The sequence below is a fragment of the Tilletiaria anomala genome, assembly GCF_000711695.1.
Source record: "Tilletiaria anomala UBC 951 chromosome Unknown K437scaffold_33, whole genome shotgun sequence".
Classification (NCBI taxonomy): Eukaryota; Fungi; Basidiomycota; class Exobasidiomycetes; order Georgefischeriales; family Tilletiariaceae; genus Tilletiaria; species Tilletiaria anomala.
The window spans coordinates 107,427-126,859 of NW_013546989.1; the positions used below are offsets into that span (position 1 = coordinate 107,427).

Sequence of the window (19,433 nt, forward strand, 5' to 3'; positions counted from 1 at the left end):
AATGACCGATGCGAAATCAACACGTCGTAACTCGACAAATAGCAAACGGGCGATTTGCAAAAAAAAATGGATTAGGTGCGAGCATCTCTGTGCACGTTCGCGGCCGTTGAACAGCCTCCGTCTTGCAGTCTTGTGTGCCCGGCCGTCTTACGTTCATGGAAAGTGAAAGCAAGGATGAAAAGCGAGCGCGGCGCAGGGGTGTGGGGGGAAAGTTGGACACAATGCGTTGACTGGCGTTCACTTCGAGCGAGAAGCAATTCACATCGGCGCTTGCCCATGTAAGGTAGGTGGAGAGAAGCCTCCGACGATATGCTTGATGGGCGTCATGCTGCCGTTGACGTGCGCTCCACCAGGGCTGTGCGACGAGGAAACGAAGCCTGCTGCTCGCACGCCTCCGCCCACCACGTACGACCCCGACGCCGCTGACGCATGCGATGGCGAGTGATTGTCCGTGTCGCCGCTCCGAAGCGCAAATCCCGCCGCCGCAGCTGCTGCGTCGTCGGCAACAGAGCTCTCGTCGATGCGCTCGCCGCCCGTGAAGCGGCGCTCGCCGCCCGTGAAGCGGCGCTGCACCTGCATCTGTTGTGCAAGCATGCTGCTGCATTCGACGGGCGTCTGCTGCGGCGTATTAGCCGGCGCAGGGACGAAGCCGTTGCTGCTGGGCGGCCCGGCGCCGAAGGAGGAGGCGGACACGTGAGAACACGAACTCGGCGAGCCGGCTCCTCCCCCTCCGCCGTTGCCATACGCCAGTAGACCGGCCATGAGGGCGCCTCCTGACCCCATCGAGGCTGACCGAGCGCCGTTCTGCGCTTCGTACGATATGGTCATCGGGCTTCCAGCTGGCCAAAAGCTCGCTGAACCCGAGCCGCCTGAGCTGGGGCTCCCGGCGCCGCCCGCGCCGCTGCTGCTGAAACCGGTCTGCCGCACTGGTAGCTGCACGGGCATGGGATATGCGCTGGATGAAGTTAATGAGGATGGCGGTGCCGCTGCCGTCGCCGCTGCTGGCGACACGCTCATCGCCATCGAGTCTGCTGCTGCCGCTGCCACTGCCGCCGAGGATACGAGATGACCATGCCCATTGATTGCGATGCTCCCATTTGTCGAGGTATTTGCGCCGGCTCTGCGCCCTGTGCTCCCCTGCCCATGCCCATAGCCGCCAGTTGAGGAGCCTGAGCGTCTATTCGCACTGCTGCTGAATGCGGAGTGGTGCATCTGCGTAGTGTACGCGCGAGGCTGCACTCCAACGCTCGTGGGTGGGCCCATCGCCTGCGGACCCAAGCTGTGCAGCAGCGATGCGCGTACTTCGTTGAGTTCGTGCCCGCGCTCGCCGGCAGCAAAGTTGTGCTGCATCGAGCCGATGAGGTCGTCAATGTTAAGCGCCATAGTTGCTGCGCTCTCGGTCTGCTCCCTGTTACCGTCTTGCCGGGAGGTAGATGTGCACTGTATGCGCCGCGCCTACAACGGAAGGCTTGGACCTGGCTGCGTGAAAGCGCCAGACGTGGTGTTCCCGTTCTAAGCCCGCCGTGGATGAAGTATGAAATGGGAAGCCGACAAGAGGTGGGTAAAGTGAAGCGGCAGCCGGCTGCGAAGCACGTCTCTCCGCTCTGCGTGGCTGTTTCAAGCAACACTGGCAGCACAATGAGCTGTGTACAAGTTCGAGGCAACTGGTATTTGACAGGCAAGTTGTAATGCTGCTATTTGAGAAATGCCTCGAGAAAGGAATTGCATACCAGGAAGTCGCGAAATCGACTATCTACGACTACGCCAAACCCGGAGTAAGCCGGTGGAATGCGATTGGTGTCAGAACTGTGCTGGCGCTTTCAGCTTGTGCTAAGTCCGTGACTGGGTGTGTTCTTGTCTCGTCGGGGGCGTCGGTTGCGCTTCTGTCGACGTGCATCAGCAATTGAACGTGAAGACAAGGAAGGCGAGGGAGCGATGCGCGGGGTAGAGGGGTTAACAAGGACCTTCGATAGAGAGCAAGACAACATTGAGTTCAGTCTGGGCCAAAAAAACACCTCCGAGCGTGCAGGATAGAGGGGCTGGGTGGGATTTAGGCACCGGAGGAAGGGTCAAAGCTGCTCGCTCTCAACAGAGAGACCACCGATTGCTCCCCGAAGTAACACACGGGTATGTCTACCAGGACCCCAGAGTGTTCGAACTGAATGGCCCTAGCAACAGATGACATGGCCAGGACCTTTATACAATGTCGAAGGCAAGCTACCTAAAGACAGTCCGCGCTACATGTCATGTGCCCTACCGGATACCCGACTTGGTCTCCTCAGTGTCTAGGGTGATCGGCACTCCCCTCTGCGCTCTGGCTCTCTCTTATGGGGTAGCCGGGGGCTCTATCGCGATTCGCGGAGCGTGTGAAATTTGCCTGGACTGCGATCCGGCTCTGGCGGCAGTCGAAGTCTAATGCGAACATGGATGCCATAATACGGTCAAGACTTGACTGCAGTACTGCGGAGGGGGAGAGAGCAACATGGACTAACATGGACAGAAACCCCTGGGCCCTAGAGGCCCGCAGTATGTATCTCTACAAGTCGTGAACGCGAGAGTGTGAGAAACGAGTGTGGGCAACCCATTGCACTCCTACATGACAAGCACTCTGCGCCACAATTTCCAGCCATGCTCTGTAAGCTGTGGGCGAAGGAAGTGCAGAGTGTGGTGTGCGCTGGGCGCCAATGCGTACCTATACGTCGCGAGCCCCATAAAGTGTCCTTGTTGCATGTTCTCATCAATATTCAATTCTCACCGGTGCTGGACGAGAGTCTCGCCTATGTGGGTGTATAGCGTTGTTCACCAATCAGACCCTCCCGATTCCCTGGGGCCCCTGGCTGGGCGGCTCCAGGCGTGATGCCCGTCCATGATGGCCCGCACTCACAAGACAGCAGCAAGCGTCTGTTATGTAGCGGGCATTTTGATCTCAGCAGGTGCAGGCTGGAAGATCTTCCGGAGTGCTCTGGCAATGATGGCTAGAATGTGTGCCCACAACAATAGCCCAGCAGCAGCAGAGAACTGGTCTTGATCTTTGGGCTGGGCTCTCACTATAGTATAAAGATGAGTCCAAGTGCCGGCTGCTAGACACTTCGTATTCAAGCACAATGAGTCGAGGGGAGACTCCCGGGCCTCACGTCGCCCCATCCATCGCACATAGGCAGGGACGCAGGAGCACCACGTACCTCACGCTGTCCAACGTGTATGCAGCTCGTTCGGTCGGCAGCCGGGCGAGGATTACTGGTGCTCCCAAGCGTGCGTCACTGTTCCTCGCATTCACACAGACGAATCTCTTCTCCTGGCCGCAGTCCCTCGGGCACGAACAAACGAACGAACTGCCGACTGACCGCACGCAGGAGCAGATATTTATCTCTGAAGAACCGCATCAGGTGAGGCACGCCGTGGCGACCGGATCCCTCAGAGACGCCACCCGCCACAAGCAGGCCTTAGACGACCCCCGTCCGTTTCGTCCTTTGTTTTGTAGTATCGCAAGCACGCGAAGCCAAAGCTTTCGAAGCAGTTGCCACCTGCGCCCGTGTTTGGGTGGTACGACGTGAGGCCGGTACGCCGCATCGGTACATCCAGCCCCGTGCTCAATCAGCCCAAGCATGGTATTCACGCATCGCGTCGCACTGCAGACCAGCAAAATGTGATGAAACAAGTTCGGGATAGCACAGTTACATACACTACACTTCGGGCACTGAATGGACCGCGCGGTGCGCTCGGCGCTGCGCGTCTGGTGTCTCCAAAGAATTGAGCGGGAAATTTGGGAAGCGCCATGCAAGCTCCTCGAAGAAAAGAAGAGAACGGGGTGAAAGATACTGGACAACACGACGGCAGTGTTGAAACAAGAGACGGATGGATGAAAGAACGAAAAAGGCGTAGAGATCCGTCATGCGAAGAACGCGTAGGGAAGATCCGAATCGAAAGAAAGAAAAGGAAAAAGGTCGGGGGTTCAAAGAAGTTGAGAGGCGAATGAAGAGAAAAAAGCGGCATAGTCATACAATTCTTTCGGGCCGGCTCATGGCGGGTAGTTTTGCGTTGACGTGGCGAGCAGGTTGGCAACAGAGGAGGATGGAGCAGCAGCAGCAAGGATCACGGCAAGCGAGCCATGCGGGAGGAGCGGCGGGGTATAGAAAGGCCGATCGCTTGTCTGCTTGTCGTTGCCGCTCCAGAGCGTGCTTGATCGTCCGCGTCCGCGTCGCCATCCGGAAGAAAACGCTTGAATCACCCAATGCGCTCGGCCTTGGTGGCGCGCGAGCCGGTTCCGGCGCGACCAGAGCCCTTGGTCTGCAGGTGTTGGTCCCTGCCGACCTGATCGCGGCTGTCGCTGTCGTCGGCGTCGTCAAAGGCGGTGTTGAGGTGATGCTTGGGGTTGTTGCTCTCGTCGTCCATGTTGAAGCTGATCCCAGCGGGCAGGCCTGCGGCCTGCAGCGCCTGCAGCGTCGGATTCTTGTCCGCCATTGCCTGCGCGGCCGCCTTGCCGGCACGCTCAGCCTCGGCGGCTGCCTCGGCGGGCGGGACGCCGCGCGCCTGTGCAGATTCGTACACGCGGCGCGCCTCTTCATACCGCAGTTTGTCTTGATCGGCTTTGGCGAGGAATGGCTGCTTCTCCGTGTCGCTCAGCTCGCGCCACTTGGCAGCGGCGAGGACGCTCTGCTTGGTCGTCTCGCCCTCCTTTCCGAAGACGTCGTCAGTCATCTTAGGATCTGAGCGGATGGCCTGCACGAATGCAAGAGCGGAAAAAGAGCCAAGCAATCGTCAGCATAGCACTTTCACGGTTGCAAAAAACGCAAAAGTAACGAGTGTGTCAACGCAACTCACCCTCAAGAAGAGGAAGTATGCCGATAACGGCTTCTTGGGTGCGTGCGGGTCCTTGAGGTTGCTCTTCCTGCTCTTGCCGGCCTTGCGCTGCTGCGTGCGGTACGCGTTTTCGAGCTTGATGTCCTCGGGGCTGAGGCTTTCCTTCCAGGCTTGCATATCCCTCTCCCATTGCGCCTTGAGCCTCAGGCTTTCCTTGTGGTACTTGGCCTTCTCCGAGTCAGGTAGCATGTTGTAGCGCTCGCCAGCGCCCTTGGCGACGTGTGCGACGTTGAGGCGCTCCTCAGGCTTCTGCGCTTTGAGCTTGGAAAGCTCCTCGGCAAAGAAGAGCTGCCACGCAGAGGGCGCTTGCTTGGGCTGCTTGAGGTGCGAACGAATGACCTTCTTCTGCTCTTTCTCGGGCTTTTTCCGGGCGTCGACTTTGCCCGCCTTGCCCTTGCCGCTCACGGCGAGAGCTGGGTTCATCGCAAGCATGCCGGGCATGCCGGCGGCTGCGGCGGCAACCGCAGCAGCGGCAGCGTTGACCTGAGCAGCGTTCTTGGCGTTGGCGGCGCCTTCCTTGATCTTCTTGGGCCTGCCTGTCTTGGCGCTGAGCTTCTTGGACGCGCCGGCGTTACCAACGTGGCCACCGGCCGCGGGGAGGGCGGATCCGTGCGGGAAACCTTGCACCTGCAAGCTGGCAGGTTGACCGTGGTGCTGGCCGGCTTGCTGACCGTGCTGCTGGCCGGGCTGCAGTTGGCCGTGTTGCATCACACCGGGCATCATGCCGGGTTGGGCGAAGTAGTGATGCTGACCGGGGCCAAAATGCATGTAGTGCTGACTGGCAGCGTTCGAGTCGTTGGCACCGCCCTGGCTGCCGGCCGCGGCAGCATGTCCAGCCGGGGCGCTGCCGGCAGCAGACGCGCTCTGGCTGCCGGTGCCCATGGAGGCCGGGTTGACCATTGTCGGCGGGAAGCCGTACATGCTGGGGTGATAGTACGCCATGCCAACGTGTCCGTGTGGGTAACCGGGGGGCAAGTTGTTGTAGCTGCTACCGCCGCTGTATCCTCCTTGATGATGAGCTGAAGGCAAAACGCGTTGGTTAGATATTTACTTCACTCGAAACACTTTCGGACACGCGACCTTGCTCACCAGAATCGTAGACACCTCCTACACCGTGCTGATCGTGTCCTTGAAGCTGTGCGTTGTTGTGAGCAGAATCGCCGCCGAACTGGCCGTGCTGCATGTGAGAGTAAGAGTTGGAATCTTCCATTTTACCCTGCATGGGCTCCAATCACCTCACGCGTGGGTTCTGCAAGAAGGACAAGACGCATTTGTCAGTTCGACGCGTCCCAAAGTCAAGAAGGACAAGTTCAAATCAACAACACGCGTCGATGTAGCATGTTTAAAAGGGGTTGCTGTCTCTCATGAGTCAAAGCGGATGAAGACACGCACAATGACACGCGTTCACCGACGTCGTTGACGGTCACGATGGCACGACGCGCTTTGCCGTGTCGCCTGCGACTCGCTGTACCCTACGAAAGGGGATAGATCCAATGCGCCAGACGGACACGACGGTGGCAGATGTCTAGCTATGTGGTTGCACTGACTGCGTGACGCGTCGGGGATGGAAGGGAGCGGTGGTACGGACGCGTGGTACTCACCAAGGCGATTGGGGATGGCGGCGGTGTGGTCTTGGTGGATGGGGAGGATGATCTTGTGTTAATCTAGGTCGCGGTTGTGACGCGACCTTGGGTGTCGTGGGTGGGACTGGGAAGAGCGAGCGAGAGCACAGCTTGCACTGGGCTGGGCTGGGATGGGATGGGTTGGTCGTACAGCTGTGTTTAGCTAGAAAGCTGCTCCGGTGCGATGGACGATGGGAAGGAGGCAGATGGGCAGACCAACAGACCCAGGCGGATGTGCTGCTGCTGCGGTGCTCTCTTGGTTTGCAAGCAGAAACGCCGTCAGTGTCGAAAAGCTTTCGAGGTGCCCTATCGCAAGCAGGGTGTGTGCGGGCGGGCAGCGCGAGAGAGAGGCGAAGGAGAGACAGTGACAGAAATGGGGATGAATTGAAACTGTGTGACTGTGTGGGCCTGGCTGACTGGCCGACTGGCGGACTGGCGTTGGTCCTGTTGACGGACAGTGCGTTTTGGAGTGTGCTGGGGTTTGCCGTTTGTGCTGCGGAGCTGTGGTTGTGGCGGTACTGGAGGAAGGAAAGGGGAAGATGGGCGATGGGAGCGACGGTCACAGTGCGCAAACAAGGCAGTTCACCCCTTTTCCTGCAGAGAGAGCGAGAGAGGGAGGACAAAATTTCATCTCGAGGGGCGAAGAGAGGCTCGCGGCGCTGTTATGCGTTTCCGTTGCTTTGCTGGCACCTGGTGCGCGCGGCGGGCATCCGATGGGCAGCATCATCCCCCAAGGCCCCAAGGCGGCCCCAGTGGCTCGCTCACAATAAGCACCACTGGCAGGGCGGTGCCGTGTGCCCGCCCATCTCCAGTTCCGCCCCCGGCCGGCCAGATCAAAACAAGCCAGTGAGGAGCGAGCCAGCCCTGTTTGTGTGCGCTCGCTCGCAAGCGACGGGTCTGGCTGGCGCGGCACACAATGTATGTACACACACTCGCACTTACGCATACATAGAAGCGCGGGTCACAAGAAAAAAAGAGTCACGGGATCCAACCTATGAGCCTCCGCCTGCGCACTGTGGCATGCGGGCAGAGACCTGCACAGGGGCCTTGAGGGGGAGAGGAACTCTGTGGTCCTGGTCACTCGGCCAGGTCCTGAGGTCACTTGGCGCGATGGTGGCTAAGTGGGTGGCACCTGGGGGCCTGGTGGGCCCAATCAGCAATGTGGGCTGGACATCCTTACCGAGTCCTCGCTTTCCGTGACTTGTCCGGGTCACCTACACAAGCACTTACTGGACGTCCAGTTGACGTCACGTGCCTTTGCGCAATAACTCAACCGGCGCGAGAACCAGAGAAACCGAGGAGCAGGGTAACAGAACTTCACGTGCAAATCGTCAGACTTTCTCATATATGTTCATGAGGATGCTCGTGGACTGGAAATAGAACATTTGGGACCGCCTTGACGGCCTTCAGGCCCGCGCGCTTGAGTGAATCGTCATGCTTGATGCATGAGATGAGTGGCAAACAGTCAATGTGTGTTCCAAGCTGCCTCAAGAGGCCAAGACGGCTGCCCCATACTGTCAAAAGCCCAACAATGCCCGCTATCCGGGTAGTGCACTATGCAGGGTCGCACACATGCTAGAATTTGACCTAAAAGCTGTGTGGGCCTCTCGCTAAAACCCCCGGAATACCGATGGCTTCTTTTCCCCTTCCCCGGGATCTTACCGGGCCCCTGAAAAGGCCCCGGAAAGTCTTCAGGTATAAGCCACTGGCCTAACCGCCCAAGGGGTTTCCGGGTGCAGGAAACTGCCCTCGAGACCCCCGGATTCGTGCTCTGGAGGCATAGTGCAAGCAGATCTAACAGATTCTCCATCTTAATAGCAAAACATTTGGTCATCATTTAAATTATTTCCGGCTAGTTTAGGATTCTGGGACGAGTATTTGCCAGGTAATCCAGGCTGACCCTAAAACACACACCTAAATCTTGGGCCCCTTATGTAGGCTCATGTAGCTGGGATAGCCATGTGGTTTCGTGCACAACGGAGTCAGGATTAGCGCACCATCACGCTTGTGAAGTTCGGGGATTTGTTCGGGTGTTTGAACTAACTTGTTGCCGCAGCGAGCCCGATTCTGAAGTCTGAATTTTTGGAGCTTGGGCTAAAACTCCGTAGACTGCGATTATGCATAGGATGCTTCTTGGAGTCAGAGAGAAAGAGTCTGCGAGTAGACAGGCTGGCACCAATGGTGCGCGCTATGCGATCTTGCGATCCACTTCAATCCGCAGTGACAGTTGCTTCCACTGTGGGATACAACGAAAGAAGTATGCGCCTGCCATATGTGACTAGGTGAACAGCACCACTGAAGTGCTAATAGCGCCAGCTGAGCTCGCTTTTATATACTGAGGGACTACAAAAACATTGATGCGTGTTAGCAGAAAGTAACCCCTCTCAGCAGGGCAGGCAGAAGGTGCAGCATGTGCTGTGCTTCCGTCCGGCAGAAGGACAAAGCTGAAACGCCAAAAAGGGAATGGTTGTTCATGACCGGTACTGTCGCAAGGACACGAAACGCTGCATTTTGCATACATGACATGCGGGAGCCGGTGCAATGCGGCACCAGTGCATACGGCATCTACGGTTGAGCATCACCCTTCCGAGGAAGCAGGAGGACTTGTGTTCAGCCATTCTTGCGGGAAATCGCGGATGCTGGCCGCACGGCGCCGCGCAAAACCCTTGCGTTTGTGCTCTCGCATCTCTTCGGAGCGCGAATAGAGCGGTACGTTCGCGAAGAATGGCTCGCGCTGAGCGCATGCGTAAGAGAGAGACCAGGGCATGACGAGTTCAGTCTTCAAGCATCCAGATCGAAAGAAAGCGCTAAGGGGGTTGAACGCAGGTCGGCCGGAACTCACGTTGGCGTGAAAAATCATTTTGTCAAGCACATCACTGCACCACTTCATGTTCTGCCGCTCGTTCGGGAATGTCTCGCAGCTGATTTTGAGTGAGCCCTGTCCCCTCTCTAGAACCTCCTCCTCGTCCGCCAAGGGGTACTTCTCGTGCTGTCGCCCATCTGCTGCCCGCCGCTGCTGTTCTTCGCCGATGCTCTTGTCCCCGAGCTGAACAACGCGCACATCCTTCGTCGGGTCCCACCGTTCGCCGGCGAGGAGCAAGAACTTGCGGCGCGCCTGCTTGCTCTGCAAGGCACCTGATGCGAACAGGGACGGAATGGAGACGTCGAGAACGACCTTGCGCGCGACAGGATGCGGCTCGCCTTGATAGTGCTGGAAGCGAAAGCGCAGGATGGAAGACTCGCTTGGCGGAGTGTACGGCTTTGTGAACTCTTATTGTAGTTGAAAAGCCGGAGGCAGGCAGTAGGTGTCAGGCAAGCGGAATCACGCGCAGAGCAAACCCGCTGTCATTGCAGCCTCACGCACCCTTCAGCTTTGGTACCTCCCACTCCCCCACCCGCGCATACTTGAGCATCTCCCTGTTGTATTTAAGGGCTTCATGTCCGAGCACAGGGACATCATCGAATTGGAATTTGCCCATGTTCTTGAGCGCGAGAGGGTCATCGGATTGCCGTGCCCTTCGCGGCTTGGCATGCGCGATAGAGGATGTCGAGAATGGTGTGCGCCGTCCAGAGAAAAGAGAAGACGGAGACGAGGCAAGTAACGGCGATGAGGGGGAGGAAGCAGGCGCAGATGCTCTCGAGGAGGAAGCAAGGCACAGCGAGCAGGCGGCGATACCGCTGTTGCTACCGCCGCGGGCGGCCAGCTGCCGCAGGGTGGTCGTAGAAGCCGCCATTACGTTTCCACTCCTACTCTGTCGATCGATCGCAGCTACTCGCAGGATCAACCAGGCTGTTGAGAGGTATCAGAGCCTGTACTTTCTTGGCCGTAGCGACGGAGACTGCTGTATTTCATGTTACAACGTGGACGATGGCGACAGGAAGAATGTTGGTTGGATGAACCAAAGCCCTTTTTCCCTCGTCGAGCACGAACCCTACTTTTAACCAGGCTGCCCTTTGTTGGCACTTAGTGGGCGGTGCGGAATCTGGTGGTGTAACATTCAGCTTCGAACAGTGCAAACGAGCAACAGCATTTACACAAAAATAGCAAGTGACACGAAGCAAGGGAATAGGCATCTGATGCCAACTTCACACTCTCCTTGTTTACAAGAGGAAGCGTTTCTTTTCTATTCTTTCTTTGTGGATACAATAATAACTTTTCCAACTTATTGCTTCGAAATTCAACCTCCTTCTCTCGACCTGATATCCTCAAAAGTAGTGAGGACAGTTAGCAGGAACAGGGCCGAAGCGCAATAGCCCTATCTATAACATGGTGCATGGCGGGCTAGCGGCGTCAGGCGCGTGGCGAGGACAGACACCATATAGGAGAGAAGACAACTGGCAGATTTGCATTAAGGTCCCGCCCTCAGTGCGGCCGTACCGCATACCGTCCTTTCCACTGTACTGCTTTCTCACAGCCATGGCGAAACAAAAAATGTGCTGTGCATGTCAAAAATGGATGCTGATTGGTGAAAGTTGAACCCGTTCTGTGTTTGCTATACATGCCGCTGCGGCCGAACGCTTCGACAGCCGCCCCTGGCGACGACGGGCAGCTGACTGTTGATGCAAAACGGATGTCGGATGGGCTCCCCGCGAGGAAGCTTACCTCTCCAATTGCTTCCAATTGGGCCATGATCGAGTCCTGGCGGCGAACAAAATCTGACATCACCAGCATGCTATCCGCACATGCCAAGCAACCGGGCAGATGCTCAGTTCTACTTTGCTGAAGGGGCTGGCAGCGCACTAGCGCCCTTGGCCCTAAATCAAGTCGATCCCACTCAAGGGGCATTTGGGAGAGGGCATTGGAAGACGTCATTGGTCGCGAAGAATTGACAGATAAATATGCGTTGTTGATAATGGGTACGATAGGGAGAAGTTGTAGAGGAAATGGGATGAGAATGAATAATACGAGCGCATGCGAATCACCTGTGAAGCATACGCCGTAGTGCTTCAGAAGAAGCTGAACCGGCTGGACGGATGCCGCGCAAACTGAGGCCAAGACGGTATAAAAACAGGGGGCAAGGCGTGATCTATACCCAAACGCAACCAGCTTGCCATCAGAGCCTTCCTAAAGCGAAAGCTTTTCAGGGCCCGTTGTGAACGATTGCAAATGTTTCGTAACTGAGTGTAATGCTTGCGATCCGAGTGAAGCCTGGCCTTGATGGTGGTGGTTGATGCCGCCCGCGTAGGTCATATGTCTAGGGATAACCTTTTTCCCGCGAATCGGCTCACAATGGCCCTGGAGGCCCAACTTCTAGGATGGCGCCGCTTTCTTACCGAACGTTTTGGGAGTCCTTGAAGCGGATCCAATGTTCATGAAAATGCGTCAAAGCGCTGGATGAATCAATAGCGCTCTTTGAACGCTATCCAATGGTGTAGTCAGCATTGACCGATCACCTGCCATCTTCCATGCGCCACCTGCTCGGACCTCCAGCTCGGCCATCTCCTAGCTTCGCGTGAGGTGGAGCGCATGTATAGCCAGCCGTCCACATCATGTGATTCTGAAACATTTGGTGCAGTTTTCGCTGTCAAAAACTCCAGGGTTGCCCCCTCAATCGTGTAAATCTAATTAATTGTATTCGTTCAGAACATGCGCTGCCCACATCTGCTTGAAGGGGGCACAGCTACAGTGCCTGATAGCTGATCGAACTCCCACGGGACGCGGGACGCGTCTTTCTCGGCTCATACGTTTGATGAGGATAACATGCAACATTTTTACCCTTAGTAGAGAAGTCAGGAGAAAGGGCCAAAATAAGTCCGTGCCTGGTCGCTGCCGTCAAAATGTCGTAAGGGGGGGCCGGCAGGATGGGACCGCTGGGATGTGGGACAATCGTACATAGTTGCATCCGCTTACAAAGTGGATGAACATTACGTAAGTGCACACAATTTTTTTCCCCCTTGGCGACGTTTTCGATGACACGCGATGAACTACCCATGTGCGTTGGTAGTGTGGCAGCTGCTCTCTCTGGTCGCTGGTGCGCTGCCTCGCATGCAAGCTACATAGAATATTTTTGGCAACCAAGACGAAGGAGATCCGGTGGACACTCTGACTGGGGCCGCCGTGAGAGGAGGAAGCGGGAATTCCAGCACACGGATCCTGCTACAGTCTAGAGCTGGCAAATCTTGCCCACCACGGGTCGTCGTGGGGATGATGTCGACGATCACATTCATGCTGTCGATATCTATTGCATTTGTAAGGGAGAAAAGCACCTCATCCACCTTCCTGTTTAGACAGCGTATGTTGCCGAAAATTGCCCTGCTTGCCACGCGGAAACAGCCGTCCAGCTCGATTCTTCCATTGAATGCGCTGCACGAGGTCAATCAGCCAGCAACATCTCACACCAGACCTCACAGACATTCAGCAGTAGGCACGATGATCCCTCGGAATCATATCTGAGAAAGCTGTGCCATCGTTCGATCGGCGCTCAGAGTGGTATCGAGTCTCCTCGAAACACCTGGAAGGCGGTGGTACTCTTGTTCTGCTTCACCGTCTCCACCAATCACCGGAGTATCTAATATTAACCGAAGACACCTCCGACATTTCGGGCGGTAGACTGAGCATCGTGCAGATAGACACTGCAAGTATCTTATTGGAGCATCTAGGTATAAGACTAGCATGCCTCGCAACACTTTCAATTCACGGGCAACAGCCACTTTCTACGGCCAAGGCAGCTCTTTCAACGCCAGTTCGTCTCATCCAGGATCGACAAGCTCCAAGCCCGTCGTAGTGTCGGAGGACAGTCAAACGGAGACTGGCGATGATGAAGATGAAGTTGCTATTACCGGGACGCGCCAACTGGGTAGTCCTACGAAACAACAAAAATCATCACATTATAAAGACTCGTCCAGCGAGCTGTCATCTGATGAAGACGATGCAGCTCTTCAGCCATCCTCGTCAACCCGCAAAGGTAAGAAGAAAGCTACGGAGAAGAGCCCAAGGAAGCGGAGATCAAAGTTCCATGCAAGTACAGCCTCCGATTCGAGTGATGAGGAAGGAAGCGACGATGATGACGAGGACGAGGCGATCCGCTTGGCGATCAACGAGGCCGGTGACGGCGACTCGCTACTCGGCTCCGAAAGTCAAAACGAGCTCAGCCAAGACGACGCAGACAGCGACTCTCAGGAAGAGCTGCACGCCCACGCGTATGCCAACGCTCAGCGTGCAGCTGGCCTCCTGGGGAAAGAGGACAACTCGGATAGCGACTCCGACGGCATCCTAGCCGAGGAGGAGGCGCGCATCATCGCAGACGAGGAAGCTCGCCAACAGCGAAAGAAGCGCAGGTCAGCCGATAAGCGCCGCTTCTGCAGGCATCTCTATACAGGAGACGACACCGACAGCGGCGGCGATGGCGATGGCGATGCGAGCAGTCGACACTTCAGCCAGGTTGAGGATGCAGAGCGTAACACCGATAGTCTACGTGGACAGCCTACTTCCGTCTCACCGTCCACCCTTCGTGCTCTCGGACTCAGTAGTCTGGGATATGGCGACGTGCTTTTTGAGCAGCAAACAGACTTTCACACCGACTCAGAGCCCTCCTTCACCGATTTCTTCAACGGCGAGGCGTCCAGCTCTTCCGGTTCAGACTCTGAATCAGGCGCAGGGACCGACAGCGAGGGTACAGATTCAGACAATGAGAGTGACCTCGATGCGCTTACGACTGACGACGACACGGACTCGAATCTCAGCGCACTCGAAGCGGCCATTCTAGCCGGAGAGCCGCTGGTCTTTGGCCGCGCAAACCTTGATGGAAGCGCCAATCCAGATTCCTCCCTCACCGGTCTTGTCGAGGGCTTGCTGGCAGGCGCAGATGCCAACACGGCCCATGCCATCCATGGTGGCGTCGGTAACCGGGACACGCCAGATGATGATGATCAATTCAACAGCGCCGAGAATGTTGCGGCGCGCGCGCTGGCCGCCGAGGAGGCGAGACGATGCGCCGAGATGCCATTGCTCGTCATTGAAGACCTGGACGGCCGGCTGATTTATGCACGGGCCGGGAACGGGGAGGCGGTCTTTGGCAGCGATGGAGAGTTCGAGTACATCGGTGGAGAAGAGGAGACGGAATCGGACGAGGATGACCCGTACGAGTATTGGAGCGACATTGACGAGGGGTTGCTTGCCGCTCTGGGTCCCGGCGCTGATGCCGTTATGAGTGGAGGCGGCAATCATGGAGCTGATCCTAGCGCTAAAGCGCTCGGTAAGAGGCGTGCACGAGACGTAGAGGAAACCGAAGACGACGGCGAGACTACGGACGAGCTGCCAGAGGATGATCTGCAATTCAGCAGATTGCTCGTCGGCTCCATCGAGCCGCATGGCGGGCGCCAATCGCGCAGGCGCCGAGCGCTTGCCCTCAAGAGTCGCAAGCTGTCTCCTGCAAATTTCAACACGACGTCCAAGGGCACTCATGCATCCGCGGCTACGGCTGCGAAGCTGGCAAGCTCAAGCCACAGCCGAGCTGACAGCGGTACCTTGTCGATATCGGATGTCGCATCCGACTCGGCGCCCATCACTCTGCCTGAAGAGATGCAAGTGTCTGCTAACGACGCGAAGGATTCCGTCGCTTCTGCATCCAACGGCCAGAAGGCATTACAGGATGCACTGCAACAAGCTGCACACGCGACGGCTGTAGCTGCAGCTACAGAGGGGCAGAGGGATGCGGCTGGCTCAAGCTCAGGGCTGGCAAAGGAAGTGGTGACGGCATGCATTGCCCCGGCGACGCCTGTAGCCAAGCCACTCATGGGGAGCTTCGTGCCTTCGTCCAATGCCAAACATCGTGCTGTCATCGATGGCCAGCGGCCGGTTCCTTCGCCGTTCTCGTTGCACAATCGTGTGCGCAACAAGGGACTCGGTTTGCAAGGGAAGCGAAAGAGGGGAAGAGATGTGAGCGCATTCAGATACTACTGTCGCCACACTTAATACTGATCGAGAATTTCCTCACCTCGCAGGCCGGCTTGGATCCGTCGCAAAAACGCCAGCGCCGTTTCTCTATCGACGACATCATCGGGCGACCACTTGTCGAGGCGGAAAGCGCACAGGGATACATGTCTACGCCGGAGGACAATGGTGAAGATATTCAGCTGGTCGATCTGGACGATGTGGTCGATGCCTCGATGCTGTGGCGCCCCGGTCCAGGCGCTGCGTCACCTGATATCGAAAGTAACGAAGATGCAGACAAGAAGGGGCGCAAGAGGCAGCTCGGATTCAACGTGAACGCTTTTGCGCGATGGAACAAAGTCCCCATGCAAAGTTTCCGTGACGGGCAACAGCAGCAGCAGCAGCAACCGCAGGAAAGTGCATCGTCTATGCAATTCGGCAACTCACGCTTTGCTCGCGAGCTGCGAAAAGGCTTGGATCGAGGCCCGCGACAGAGAACAGACTCTTCTCCCTTTCGCGGCCGTGCTGCCGAACGCGCTCGGCTGGGTACTGACCGCGCGGGGATGGACGCAATGCTCACACCCACCTCGCTCACAGGACCAGCAAATGGCATCTTGGCGATCAGCCCAGTCCTCTTCCCTCAGAGCGATGCCCAGCCACAATTCGAAGGAAACTCACATGGCCTTTCATCGGGGTCTTTACAGGCGACCGCGCTCGCCGAAGTGCCGCCGTTCGATCTACAGTCGGATGGGTGTCGCAAGATCACACGGAGAGAAAAGCGCGAGAAGAAAGCGCGGAAGACTGCTCTGCGCATAGCACTGCAGGCAGGCGAAGCTCCGACCTCCGCTTTCGAGCGGTCAAATTCGCCGAGCCTTCAACAGCATCGCAGCGCATCCGTGCCGGCCTCGCCTGGTGTGTTCACGGGGACCATGCCACAATTTGCGGTCTCTGCGCCATCGCCACTCAGCCTGTCCGCAATTTCACCTGGCGCCACTGGTCGGGAAGTGCCGCGCAGCCCGCTGGCCAATCGATCACGGTCTCCTTCGGCGGACAAGGGCAAGCAGACATTGAACCTTTCACTTCCGGGCCTGGAGGCCAATGACAACGGCAGCAATGACCAGAGCGATAAGGGCAACCCTACGGGCCTAGATCCCTCTGCGGTGTCCGCGCGAGCCCCGCCTACGTCCCTGCCCCCGTCGAGTGCGATCCGTGCGCCTCTGTACTCTCCCCTGTTCGGAGGCATCGCACCGCCTGCTGGACTCATCGATGACTTGGACGAGCAGCCGGTAGAGACGCTCATGATCTAGCGTCCTATACATAATAATCTCCTACGCAGTAGACATGGTTGCGACACATCAGCTTTATCTGAAAGCCCAGCTGTAACCTACACGTTGATTGCCATTGCACAACGCTTAAAAAAAAGAAAGTGAGCAGCGATACTACATTCATTGCCTGCTGAGCCAGCGAGTGGCGAGTCTGTCGTGCTTGATAAGGGGCAGCACATTACGCTTGACGTCTTCGTTGTGTTTGTGCAGCCAGCCGACTTCGTCTTTCGACAGCAGGCTAAAGTCGACTAGACGGCGATCGACTGTGCACGCAAATCAAATGACATTCAGTCTTCAGATATGCGGCGATTCCAGGAGATTGGCAGTACTCACTCGGCACCTGCGTGATCCTCTCGAAGCCGTACCACTTTGTCCCTCCAAAGTTGCGCCTCGTGTCGACCTCCTTAACGCAGATGATGCTCTCCGTGCGGATACCGTAGTGGCCTTCTTCGTAGAAGCCAGGCTCGTTGCTGAGCATCATACCCGGCTGCAAAGCAACGGGGACCTTGCTGCCACCGGAGCTGGTGGAGAAGCCATGCGGACCCTCGTGGACGCCGAGGTAGGCGCCGATGCCGTGTCCGGTACCATGCGAGTAGTTCATGCCGTCCTGCCAGAGCGCCTTGCGTGCGAGCACGTCGAGCATCGCGCCCGTGCTACCCGCGGGAAAGACAGCGCGGTCGATGGCAATGTGGCCCTGCAGGACGCGCGTAAAGGCGCGCGTATGCTCCTTCGACGGCCGCTGCCCAAAAAATACGGTGCGTGTCGTGTCGATCGTGCCGTCCAGGTATTGCGCGCCGTAGTCACATAGGTACGGCGTGGTGGTATTGATGACATCCGAACCGGTCGCGGGTGTCTCGTAGTGCGGCAGTGCGGCATTCTGGCCCGTTGCGCTGAAAGGGATCGAGGAAAGCTAGATAAGTAAACACGTTGCACATTTCATACCGCATGAAACCCATTCCGGACTGAACCGACAGCTCACCTGATCGGCTCGTACGATTCACCAGCATAGTACTTAAGCGGCTGCCTCTCTTTGTCGAGCCTGACGGCGGCGGTCCACTCGTCGACCTGCTTGCCGCGGCAGCGAATATCGTGATCGAGGTGCGCAGCCCAAATACACCAAGCGGCTCCGTCGCGCAGGTATGCATTGCGGAAACCCTGGATCTCGACGTCGTTCTTGACCGCCTTGGCCATCGCGCTGGGTGACTGCGGGCCGAGAACGCACATGTTCTCCTCGCCGCCTGCAAAGGCTTCGACAATGGCCCAGCTGACTTTTTCCGTCGCGACCAGTATGTTGTCACCGATGGCGCTGATGGAGATGGTGGTGGTGGTGGCGGAAGTGCTTGCTGAAAGGGAGCTCCAGATGGCGTCGTGCTCGAGGATGCGTACGCCGAGGGAACTGATGTAGTGGTACACATCGCTTCCATGCGGGACAAGGTCGGAGGAGATGTAGAGCGTTGTGAACGGATGCTGCTCACCAGGTAGAGAAGTGATCGTGAGATAAGCGGGGAAGACGGGGTTGTTTGGGATGGCATCGCCGCGCAGGTTGAGTGTCCATGCGACCTCGTCCAGCGCGGAGATCAAGTAGGTGATGCCACGCTGGTCCGCGGCCGGCTGCGCCTGGTTCCATTTGTGCAGATCAGCGAGCTTTTCGCTGGCGTGCTTGCCGCTGAACTTGAGCGGGTGCTCGTGGACAGGCACAAGTTTGGGCTCTGGCCGATCGGGCCAGGCTGCGTCAACAAGGTTGCGCGTCGGCAGGCTGACCTCCGCACCGGCCTGCTTCAGCGCCGCGATGAGCGCTTTGGCAGGCTTGTATGAGATGGTCTTGGCGTCGAAGCCGACCTTATCGCCGGGCTTGACGGCCTTGAGGAGGAAGGCATCCCAGTTGTCCGTGCCGCTCATGCCGACCTTGTGCAGGGTCCAGTTGCAGTCAAGCTGCTGCTCGGCCTGCACCCAGTACCTGCCGTCCGCAAAGGCGTGTGCCTCGTCCGTGCCGACGATCGCCGTGCCAGCTGAGGCGGTGAAGCCGGTGATGAAGGCGCGGCGCTGATCGGGCGGCGCGGTGTACTCGGACGCATGCTCGTCATCGCTGGAGACAATGTACCATGCCAGGCCGCCCTCCTTGTGCATCTCATCGCGCAGCACGCTGAGCTGCTTCGTCGTCGGTGTCGGGGCAAAGCGGCCGCGTGCATCGCCACAAGGGCGTACAGCAGACGCCTTCTCATCTTGCCTGGCGTCATCGACGTGGCCGACGAGCGTCGAGGCACTCTGCATGGATGAGGCGTCAGACGCCACGTCCAGCTTAGACAAGCGGCGAAGAAACGAGAAGCAGGACATCCTGGGCGGTTCCAGTATTCAGTGTGTTGCAGATGAGAAGGGACCTGCCGAGACGGGCGCTGTGATGGATAGGGGAGATCAGAAAACAGATGGGAGCTGGATGAAATTGCGCCACGCAACACGGCGTGCCCTTGGTCTTTATGCCGTGAAGCGACACGCGTGAGCAGGTACAAGGCTGTGTATCTGGTACGTATCACTGAACGCAATACACAATCCACATGGCCTGCAACAGCTACGCCCATCGAGCCTGCTATGCACATGAATCGCCAGGTTGGTACACTCTTTTAGCTTATCTGTCCTAGGCAACTGTGGAGTAAACCTAAGCGCGCTGTTTGTTGACTGGTATCATTCGTACACGCGCACTGCAACAAGGGCAGCGCGTGACGACCCGGCGTTCCGCTCTCTGCCTGCCGCCTGCGG

General features: G+C 57.5%; 7 protein-coding genes across 7 annotated transcripts; 2 read left to right on the forward strand and 5 right to left on the reverse strand.

Moving 5' to 3' along the window:
• Positions 1-258: 258 nt before the first annotated feature.
• On the reverse strand, positions 259-1,383 carry K437DRAFT_268032 (uncharacterized protein; the record flags this gene model as incomplete). The annotated part of the gene is made up of 1 exon (XM_013388224.1): positions 259-1,383. The coding sequence occupies one exon, from the start codon at positions 1,381-1,383 to the stop codon at positions 259-261; it is 1,125 nt and encodes a 374-aa protein (XP_013243678.1).
• A 1,382-nt stretch (positions 1,384-2,765) lies between these two features.
• Positions 2,766-3,584, forward strand: K437DRAFT_256088 (uncharacterized protein). Its single transcript, XM_013388225.1, has one exon. It carries the CDS (start codon positions 3,105-3,107, stop codon positions 3,552-3,554), a length of 450 nt encoding a protein of 149 aa, XP_013243679.1. The 5' UTR covers positions 2,766-3,104; the 3' UTR covers positions 3,555-3,584.
• Positions 3,585-4,224: 640 nt separating this feature from the next.
• K437DRAFT_223452 (HMG-box) lies at positions 4,225-5,283 on the reverse strand (the record flags this gene model as incomplete). Its single annotated transcript, XM_013388226.1, has 2 exons — positions 4,225-4,719; positions 4,822-5,283. The coding sequence occupies 2 exons, from the start codon at positions 5,281-5,283 to the stop codon at positions 4,225-4,227; spliced, it is 957 nt and encodes a 318-aa protein (XP_013243680.1).
• Positions 5,284-7,901: 2,618 nt separating this feature from the next.
• K437DRAFT_104977 (uncharacterized protein) lies at positions 7,902-8,393 on the reverse strand. Its single transcript, XM_013388227.1, has one exon. The coding sequence runs from the start codon at positions 8,317-8,319 to the stop codon at positions 7,948-7,950; it is 372 nt and encodes a 123-aa protein (XP_013243681.1). The 5' UTR covers positions 8,320-8,393; the 3' UTR covers positions 7,902-7,947.
• A 542-nt stretch (positions 8,394-8,935) lies between these two features.
• On the reverse strand, positions 8,936-10,301 carry K437DRAFT_256091 (uncharacterized protein). Its single transcript, XM_013388228.1, has 3 exons — positions 9,847-10,301; positions 9,325-9,752; positions 8,936-9,216 (listed from the first exon to the last, which is right to left on the reverse strand). The coding sequence occupies exons 1-3, from the start codon at positions 10,214-10,216 to the stop codon at positions 9,061-9,063; spliced, it is 954 nt and encodes a 317-aa protein (XP_013243682.1). The 5' UTR covers positions 10,217-10,301; the 3' UTR covers positions 8,936-9,060.
• Positions 10,302-12,986: 2,685 nt separating this feature from the next.
• On the forward strand, positions 12,987-16,789 carry K437DRAFT_105001 (uncharacterized protein). Its single transcript, XM_013388229.1, has 2 exons — positions 12,987-15,360; positions 15,426-16,789. The coding sequence occupies exons 1-2, from the start codon at positions 13,096-13,098 to the stop codon at positions 16,659-16,661; spliced, it is 3,501 nt and encodes a 1,166-aa protein (XP_013243683.1). The 5' UTR covers positions 12,987-13,095; the 3' UTR covers positions 16,662-16,789.
• On the reverse strand, positions 16,732-19,283 carry K437DRAFT_256095 (Creatinase/aminopeptidase). The gene is made up of 3 exons (XM_013388230.1): positions 17,659-19,283; positions 17,013-17,569; positions 16,732-16,942 (listed from the first exon to the last, which is right to left on the reverse strand). Exons 1-3 carry the CDS (start codon positions 19,011-19,013, stop codon positions 16,800-16,802), a joined length of 2,055 nt encoding a protein of 684 aa, XP_013243684.1. The 5' UTR covers positions 19,014-19,283; the 3' UTR covers positions 16,732-16,799.
• Between the last annotated feature and the right edge of the window lie 150 nt (positions 19,284-19,433).

Bases quoted from the DNA above. Each gene is read 5' to 3' on its own strand.
- K437DRAFT_256088 (XM_013388225.1), top strand. From the start codon at position 3,105: ATGAGTCGAGGGGAGACTCCCGGGCCTCACGTCGCCCCATCCATCGCA.
- K437DRAFT_104977 (XM_013388227.1), bottom strand. From the start codon at position 8,319: ATGATGACCAAATGTTTTGCTATTAAGATGGAGAATCTGTTAGATCTG.
- K437DRAFT_256091 (XM_013388228.1), bottom strand. From the start codon at position 10,216: ATGGCGGCTTCTACGACCACCCTGCGGCAGCTGGCCGCCCGCGGCGGT. The intron at 9,753-9,846 runs GTGCGTGAGGCT...AACTACAATAAG, and splicing joins GGAGGTACCAAAGCTGAAGG to AGTTCACAAAGCCGTACACT. The intron at 9,217-9,324 runs GTGAGTTCCGGC...GCATGCGCTCAG, and splicing joins AAATGATTTTTCACGCCAAC to CGCGAGCCATTCTTCGCGAA.
- K437DRAFT_105001 (XM_013388229.1), top strand. From the start codon at position 13,096: ATGCCTCGCAACACTTTCAATTCACGGGCAACAGCCACTTTCTACGGC. The intron at 15,361-15,425 runs GTGAGCGCATTC...CTCACCTCGCAG, and splicing joins AGCGAAAGAGGGGAAGAGAT to GCCGGCTTGGATCCGTCGCA.
- K437DRAFT_256095 (XM_013388230.1), bottom strand. From the start codon at position 19,013: ATGTCCTGCTTCTCGTTTCTTCGCCGCTTGTCTAAGCTGGACGTGGCG. The intron at 17,570-17,658 runs GTGAGCTGTCGG...GATCCCTTTCAG, and splicing joins GAATCGTACGAGCCGATCAG to CGCAACGGGCCAGAATGCCG. The intron at 16,943-17,012 runs GTGAGTACTGCC...TTGCGTGCACAG, and splicing joins GAGGATCACGCAGGTGCCGA to TCGATCGCCGTCTAGTCGAC.